This window comes from Calidris pugnax, unplaced genomic scaffold, assembly GCF_001431845.1.
Source record: "Calidris pugnax isolate Ruff unplaced genomic scaffold, ASM143184v1 scaffold42, whole genome shotgun sequence".
NCBI lineage: Eukaryota > Metazoa > Chordata > Aves > Charadriiformes > Scolopacidae > Calidris > Calidris pugnax.
The window spans coordinates 1133015-1141801 of record NW_015090920.1 but is presented as its reverse complement, the minus strand read 5'-3'; the positions used below and the strand labels follow the sequence as shown (position 1 = coordinate 1141801).

Here is an 8787-nt window from a genome sequence, read left to right as displayed (position 1 = left end):
AGATTTTTGGGTTGTGCCTGTTTGCAGGGGGGAGGAATGTGATTGGGGTTTTTTTTGGTTTTTTTTTTTTTTTTTTGTGGTTGGACTCAGTGATCTCAGAGGTCCCTTCCAACCACTAAGATTCTGTGATTCTGTAACTAACAGTGCTGTGAAACCGAGCAAGCTGAGGGACACCTTCCCTTACGACCAGGAGAGAGAATACTCTTCTCTCAGGGGGACAGGGGGCTTTCAGCAGCACCCCAGCCCCACGACATAACCAGTGTCCACGCACACGTGACACATGAAACGTGGTGTTGGAACACCACCTGGTTCCAACAGAGAGGTGCTGGAAACCAAGAATGCCACACGTGAGATCAGTGCTGCTAAGGCCGTTAGAAGTCTAAACCAGTATGTTCTAGAGCCATCCATCTTTCATATCTGTAACAGCAATTTTCTTACGAGCAGCAGATTAGGACTTCTTAGAAAAAGTTCAATACTTACTGCTATAGTCACCATATCCATAGTAGTTGTTGTAACCAGTGTAGTCGTATCCTCCATAACCTCCATACCCTTGGCTGTTGTAGCCATAGTTCCCATACCCCTGATTCCAGTAGTTGCTGTATCCCTGGTTCCAGCTTTGACTGGGGCCTGGCAACACAAAATGCCAAAAAACTAAGAACTGCAGGAGACTTGTTCTCATTCAAACGAGTCCCTCACCTTCCAAAACAACAGCAGTGCAAGCTTACCTCCACCTCTTCCTCTAGCTCTTCCGACAAACCCTCCTCGGCTCCCCCACTGCTGCTGTTGCTGGTACTGTTCCTTTGACATGGCTACTTTTATTTCACACTGGAAACAGAAAGTTGGGAGTCAAATTCAATTAGCAAACATAACCCCCCCCGAAACATTCTTAAACAGTGTTTTACAGAACGCTAAGCAGAAAATAGGATCTGGTCACCCTGGTGCTCTCCCTGAAAAAAAATAATAGCTTATACACTCTCCAACTTGAAAATGGCTGTAAGACACTGGCGTTATAAAAACAAGTTCCCTAATTTCCTGCCAGTAGAACCAATTCTGAAAATAATGCTTGCTGATTTGTTTTCTTTCTGTTTTCCCTTTGAAACAGACCTCTGAGGTCTATTTATCGGGAAAAGTGGTATCAAATCCCCATTACCAAAGTATGGTCAACATTCTTACTCAGCTCTGTTCTGAAGCTTTCACTACACATTGATCCAACAGAGAAGACGCTAGCTACAATCTGAGGTTCTGTTGCTAGGATGAATTTCAAGCAGTTTTCTGAAAGGAACATAATTTCCAACAGAAAGCCCAATTTCCCGTTTCATTCCGCTTTCGGAAGCGCTCTAAGATAAATTGACATTTTGCTTAAACCAACAAAATATTTCCACGTTAAACACACAAAGATCTGGCCAGCAGGAAAACACGATGCAGCCTGACCTGGCAGTGACACAGCACTGACCACACAGCTGGAGAATGTGGGAGCTTCACAATGAACAAATAAGGCTGCATCTTAGCTCTTTCCCCACTGGGGGTGAAGTACAAAACCTCACCAGAAACCCCCTCAGCTCAGAAGTTAAGATTACAATAACCTATTCCTAGCACCTATATAAATACTACAGAGGCTTAATACCTATTGTGTATGCATGAGAAATAATGGGGAAAAAATACAGGTATTTTCAGACTATTATCCCCAGATGCAACTGATAATGTAATTCCCTCGACTGCCATTGTTCAGTTTTTCTAGGAAAAATACCACCTACTTTACTAAGCCCAACGTTGTGGTATTTCTTTTCCATTATTTTCTTCACGGGTTCCTCCTCCTTGAAAGTAATGAAGCAAAACCCACGCCTCTTGTTAGTCTTGTTGTCCATGGGCAGCTCTATTGATTCAACCTGGTAGAAGACAGCGATTTTATCATTTATCCCGCCATTCATGCCATTTAAAAGTGTTTGTAACAGGTCGTATTTGTTAACTGCAATTATTTAACTTGAAGATGACAATGTGCCTCCTTCGTAGGGCTTTACATCACTAGAAACCATCACAAACATCACCTTCACTAGAAATAGCGCTCATAATTGCGTAAAAGATTTCGTGCAAAACACGATGCAAAAAGAATACTTCAGTTGTGCCAGATAAAGTCACAGTTTGACTTTTCAGTTTTAACTCAGCTGAGACTGACCTAACTAGGCGTTTCAAACCCTGAGAAGACCTAAACCTCCAAGTTTTGTATGAAAAGGATGCAGCTCTGTTTGAGTGCATCGTTCGGTTCATCCACAACGCTGACAAAATTTTATGTTAAACAGGACAAATTTTACACAAACGCAGAGTGAAGTTCTCGTTATAAATGACACATGAGACTTCAGCCTAGGCAAACAGTAATTAGTCTGTAGTCCAGAGTGAACTGTCTGTAAGGCAGTAAGACAGCAGGTATTTGACAACCAAATTCCCCAACAACAGAGTTGCCACGAGGTGATGAGTTGTCATGAGGTTCTCAACATTTGAGAACTAACAGGGAAGCAGCAGCTGTACCAAGCTCACACAAGGCCAGCTTTTAGGGACTGCAAGTGATATTTTGTTCATCTGCACCACCAAAACCTGGGGACAGACAGAGTCACACAGAATTGAGGCAAACTGTCTGAATTTGAGCCATTGCCAATCAGCTGGCTGGCTGAAGAGCTTCTTGCCCAACTGACCAAAGCAGCGTGCTCAAAAACGTTGCCTGCCATGCCTGTCCCAGCCAAGACCGTCAGACATCCCAAGAATCAGTTCCCATTAATAAATCACTGACTTATCCCAGCTCCTCCTCCCATTAAACCAGTTAATGCTACTCAAAAGCCTGTCATTAATACCCCTACATGAAAATTCTGACTACTAAAATACACGGACCTACACTGGCCATCAAATTTACAGTACTGTCCATGCAGGTTGCATTTGGGGGGCAACTATTTATTACTAAATTTGTGAAGACAGAACAAGTTCTACAAATATAAGCAGCTTATTTCACCACGTACCTCGCCAAAACCTCCAAAATATTCCCTTATTTTCTCCTCAGGCGTGTCTGGAGATAAGCCCCCAACAAAAATCTTTTTAACGGGTTCTTTTGTTTTCATGGCTTTAGCTCTTTTTGGATCAATGACCTTCCCATTCAGCTTGTGTTCCTTCTGGTCCATGACCTGCAGAAAATTAAAACACAATCTTACTCACAGTTCAAGCTACATGTTCCACCAATATTTTTAGCAAGGCACAGTTATTTCATACTTAGTTTATGTTAATGTTATTGCGTCCATCTCAATATTTCAATTACAGCAATATTTTGTTGCACAAAACGAAACATCTTCATATTTTGATCCACTGACACAGACAGTTCTGACAACGCATTTCAGAAGTCACCTGGAGCCACATACCACTCAAGGGGAGAAAGAATGTGCAATGCTTCTCAGAAAGTACTTAAAAAAACCATCCCCAAAGCTCATGAAGTAAAGAACCTGTATTTAGTTATTACCAAAGATAAATGAAGGTGAAAACTTTTCAGTGTGCTATGTCAACAGCATGTGAGAAAGGTTAACAGCTAATTTTTGCTTAGATAAATCCCAATTCTATCAAAGCCACTGGCTCTACTCTAGGGGTTCACAGTGCTGCTCTGGAATGCAATACAAAGCTTTTTGTAAATTACTGCTTTCACAGTAGTACGCAGAAGACATACATTATATATAAATATATTTTTGAAGTGCTCAAGTCCAGCAGCTTGCAGTATACTCCCCTGTAAGTATCCAAAAGCCACACTTAGGGAACCAGTGCTGGTCCTGGCTGCTGCATCACAAGCAAGACAAGTTTTGGAAAAAAAAACCAAAAACATTTCAGTAAGTATCTTAAGTATATTGTATCCCAGGGTCATCTTGATTAACAGATCATGTACAACCAACTATGCATACAATCATCTGAGTGCTGTATCTTCCCTACCTAAAATTGAACATAGTATTTCATAACATTAATACTACCTTATCTACGCTCTCTGATTCTTTGAAGAGTACAAAGCCGAAGCCTCTTGATCGCCCAGTGATGGGATCTAACTTCAGAGTGCAGTCTACAACTTCACCAAATTTAGAGAAATAGTCCTTCAGATCTTTCTTTGTAGTGTCCCAGCTAAGGCCGCCAATAAACATTTTCCTGTTAAGAGAAGATGGTTAATCTGTTAATGTGTCTCACTCAAAATCCCGTACTGTCAAGCTTTATGAGCTCAGTTACCCAATGTAAGGAATAGCAGAATTTTATCAGTCACCCTACATGCTTTTTGAGAACTTGCTTAAATGATCGTGGCCAGATTAAATAAAACTTAGATGTACACAAAAGTTTTGCACCATTTTCCACTGCAGTTGCTTACTATGCTATCCCAAGAAACTATAAAGAGTGACAAAAACATATTTTACTACTTCCTTGCATCCCCACCACAGGTTTAATTCCATTTAGTTATCTGCAGAGCCTCCACACAACTGCTTATGAAACAAACACAGGCAAAACAGATTTATAAGCCAGCGCAGTTAAACAGAAACATTTATGTACTAGGTTGGACTGGACATACGTTGATATTAGTAAATTAAATTAAAACAAATAAAGGAAGTTTAGTTAAGCCCCCTCCCCCAGAAAGCAGTAAAAAAGCACAAGTACTGGATGGTCAAAACTTATCTTTCCTCCCCAAACCATGATATAAACACCTGGCACAAAGAACATCTTCCCAATGATCTTCCCCACCTTCCAGCTACAGTACCAGTGCTGCCAGGGAAACAGGCACAGGTAACTCAGATAATGACTTGTATTTTCAAAAGCCCACTGGAAGCTTGGAATGAAATCATGGCAATCGTATCACATTAGTAAGCCACACAAAAAAATTTATATATATCTATATATATATATAAAGAACTGCTGTGTCTCAAAGGGAAACACTTCATGATTTGCACCAAATAAGATCAATCCAGTATGCACACAAATGAAGCATTCCTAGTTATTAGGCATAAGGCTTATGCACCCATTCAAAAGAGGATTTGATTTTAGATGATCTCCTCTAATACAGGTAAAGAAGATTTTACAGTGGGCTCAAAACAAAAACCATGATCCATTACGATCTATAAGAACACTTTCTACAAAGCTTCGTCCATTTTCACTGTACCAACTTATTCCACAATCACATGTACAGTTATCAGAAAACCTGGAAAACCACTGCAGCACGTTTTCAACTCCTCCAGTTTCCACACACATACAAGTACAATCACATTGTACTTTCCTAAGTCAAATTCTCTCCAATCAAAAGCTGCTCACGTGAACTAACTCCATTGAATTAGCTGTGCTCTTACAGAACTAAAAGAACATTCAGCTTCTTACAAACATATCCAACCTCCATAGAGATGTTTGGGTTCATGAGCTTCAGAAGTATCCATAAAAATTCTTGAAGTCTATAAAGAGGAGAACAGATTCCCCTTCATTCACTTGTCCCCTCAGTTCCAGATCTCTCTTTACCAAAGCACAAAAAGCCCTTTCTAGTGTGACATCTTATTGTCTTCAGGATCAATACAGGAGTAATGGTCCACGGATAGTAACTCAAAGGATGTTTGCATCCTTGTGTTCATCCATCATTAAGTTTCTTTTTTGTTTGTTTTGTGGTTTGTTTTTTTTTTTTTAAGCAGCAAAAAACAGAACACATACAGAGGACGCAGCATTGTATTTCTGACATACAGGGGATAGTGATACTTCAGCAGTTACTACTGAATGGACACTTGCTCTGTGACATACAAAACATCTCTGTTTTACAGTCATCAACAAACCATTAACGTACACATGTATTTTTAACGTTTATTACATATTATTTTCCTCTTACAGCTATTAAAGAACAATCAACATAAACACACAAACCGCCTGCTTTATGTCACTAAGGACATGACACACCAAGAACACGAGTTTGATACCAACAGCCCTCCGAAGGATTTTCCTCCCACCATGCAATAACTGCATGGCATAACAGCCAAAAACCACGACTGCTTCGGCTTGCCACTACAGAAGGTGACAACCTACCTCTCCACTGCAAAACAGAGGCCAGAGCAAGGCTACAACATGAAGGTGAACACAACAAACAATTAAGGTGCCACCTCACAGTGCTGTCAAAAGCTTACGTACATTTCCCAAAGCACAGTTTGGCCAGTTTAAGTCACATCAGCGCATACGGTTTTCCAAAATAAGTTACCAGAAGGGTACTGGGAAAGCTTTCAAACTTCAGACTTAGCTAAACAGAGCACAGACATCACCACAACTAGTAGCTTTGGCTTTCCTCCAAGAGGCTAGTCGGGAAATTGCCTGACAGCTGCCAAATTGTGGATTTCTCATGTCTGCAGTTCTCACTGAGGAGATCTGAGGGTACGAGAACCTGCACACTGTTTTTTTCCTGAAAACACAAATTCCTAATGCAAAGGAAACACCCACGTACCTGCATCCGAGGCTACCAAAGATGTGCTGTTTTCTCTCTACTACAAGGACAGCTGTACCCATAAGACTCCACAGGTCAAAAAACCGATGGAACTAAAGTACAAGTCATCGTGTGCTACATGTTATCGCTGCCCAATGTCACTGTCCCACTCAGTGACAACTTCTTCTAGGCTGCACTGACTCAAAAGAGGACAGACTTCTTTACGAAAACCTCTTAATAGGTGCGCATTCAAGGGCAAAAAGTAAAACAAATATGCAAATTACAAAGGTACTTAAAGCCATTACAAGCAGGTAACAAGTAACAAAAACATTTTAAGTTTTCAAAGCAGCCAAAAACGGTTCCCTGCTCGCAGCAACATCCCAAGTTATTACAAGAGGAAGATACTCGGGAAGGTTTCGCAGCAATTCTCTACAGCACACAGTAGCTAGTGTTCCTTTATCCAGTTTATTTTCTGCCTTGATCAAAACCAGACCTGCAGCCTGAGTTTCTTATTGGCCTGACAGGAGATGGTGTACAGCAACAGCCTGTCCTGTAACCGGATTTATTACATATAAACTTCACCTGCCATATTAAAGTGACACTGCCCCATGCCAAGCATCTGGCAGAAGCCATTAAAAAGATTAAAAGCTGCCTTCGTTCTTAAGTTATCACCTACAGCAATCTTCCTCACAGAAGAGGAGGAATGGTTTAGGGTGGCAATGTTAGGGTGCCTCATGACCAACACACCGTTTATGTTTGCAGCACAGGGCAACGCTGAGTGTTCACCTACACCCTGTGCTACCTTTTAGAAATGACACCCTCAAAAAAAAAAAAAAATTGTTAGTTTGGCGTGCATCACACCAGATGTACACCTCAGGGCCAGTCACTGCCCATGGCTGTGGGATCTGGTTGGCAGAGGGCATGAAACTTTCCCCACTGGACAGCGCTGCTCCCACTAATCGTGAAAGAGACCTAGATCATGTTATAGAATCATGGAATGGTTAGAGTTGGAAGGGACCTTAAAGATCATCGAGTCCCAACCCCCCTGCCCTGGGCAGGGACACCTCCCACCAGACCAGGTTGCTCCAAGCCCCATCCAGCCTGGCCTTGAACCCCTCCAGGGATGGGGCAGCCACAGCTTCTCTGGGCAACCTCTTCCAGTGTCTCACCACCCTCACAGCAAAGAATTTCTTTCTGGTATCTCATCTAAATCTCCCCTCTTCCAATTTAAAACCATTCCCCCTTGTCCTGTCACTGCACTCCCTGACAAAGAGTCCTTCCCCAGCTCTCCTGTAGCCCCTTCAGGTACTGGAAGGCTGCTCTAAGGTCTCTCTGGAGCCTTCTCTTTTCCAGGCTGAACAACCCCAGCTCTCTCAGCCTGTCTTCACAGATGCTCCATCCCTCTGAGCATCTTTGTGGCCCTCGGCTGGACCCGTTCCAACAGGTCCATGTCCTTTCTGTGTTGAGGACTCCAAAGCTGGACACAGAGCTCCGGGGGGGGTCTCACCAGAGTAGAGTGGGAGAATCACCTCCCGTGACCTGCTGGCCATGCTTTTGATACAGCCCAAGATGGGGTTGGCTCTCTGGGCTGCCAGTGCGCACTGCTGGCTCGTGTTGAGCTTCTCATCCACCAGCACTCCCAAGTCCTTCTCCTCAGGCTGCTCTCCAGCCATTCTCCGTCCAACTGTGCCTGGGATTGCCAACTCCCAGGTGCAGGGCCTTGCACTTGGCTGGCTGAACTTCCCGAGGTTTGCACAGGGGCCACCTCTCCAGCCTGGAATGCCATCCCTTCCCTCCAGCCCGTGGACCGCGCCACCCAGCTCGGTGTTGTCGGCGAACTCTCGCTGAGGAAATGACCGCCCCCGCCCCCCCGCCATGCCCAAGAGCAAACCGGCTACCGGCTCGGCGGCGCTTCCCCACAGCACGCCGGGGGGTGCCCGCCTCGCCTTTAGCTCTGCAGCCTCCAGGTGAGGCCCCGGCTACCGACCCGGGCCGACCCGCGGCCCGCCCGGGCCTCTCTCCCCATACCCCGCTCCACACGCCCCGGTGCCCCCGGCGAAGGGGAAGGCGGAGGTGCCCGAGCGGCGCCGCTCTCCCGCCCCCGCCGGCCCGGCCCGGTACGTGACGTCGCGGCGGCGCCAAGTAAACAAACAGGGCGGTAAGCGGGGCCGGGCCAGGCCGGGCCCAGCCGCCTTGAGGGGCGCCGGGCCCCACCGCCCTCCCGCCCCGGCAGGACGGTACCACAGACAAAAGCCGCGGGGCGCCCGCGCCGCTCACCCCTCGTCCTCCTCGTTCTTGCTGGCGTCGATCTTGGCTCCCTCCGACTCGATCCCGCCGCCGCC

At 44.8% G+C, this 8787-nt stretch overlaps 1 protein-coding gene across 2 annotated transcripts in view; it reads right to left on the bottom strand.

Moving 5' to 3' along the window:
• Positions 1-8787, bottom strand: part of HNRNPD (heterogeneous nuclear ribonucleoprotein D) — a 12185-nt gene extending 3398 nt beyond the window's left edge. For both annotated transcript variants that reach the window (XR_001412927.1, XM_014950038.1), the window contains exons 1-6: positions 8723-8787; positions 3993-4161; positions 3006-3167; positions 1755-1886; positions 726-825; positions 481-627 (exon numbers count right to left, since the gene is read on the bottom strand). Coding sequence is in view for 1 of the 2 variants with exons in the window: in XM_014950038.1 (XP_014805524.1) it covers positions 481-627; positions 726-825; positions 1755-1886; positions 3006-3167; positions 3993-4157 (706 nt within the window). In the remaining variant the exon portion in view is untranslated. The remainder of the gene's footprint in view (positions 1-480; positions 628-725; positions 826-1754; positions 1887-3005; positions 3168-3992; positions 4162-8722) is intronic.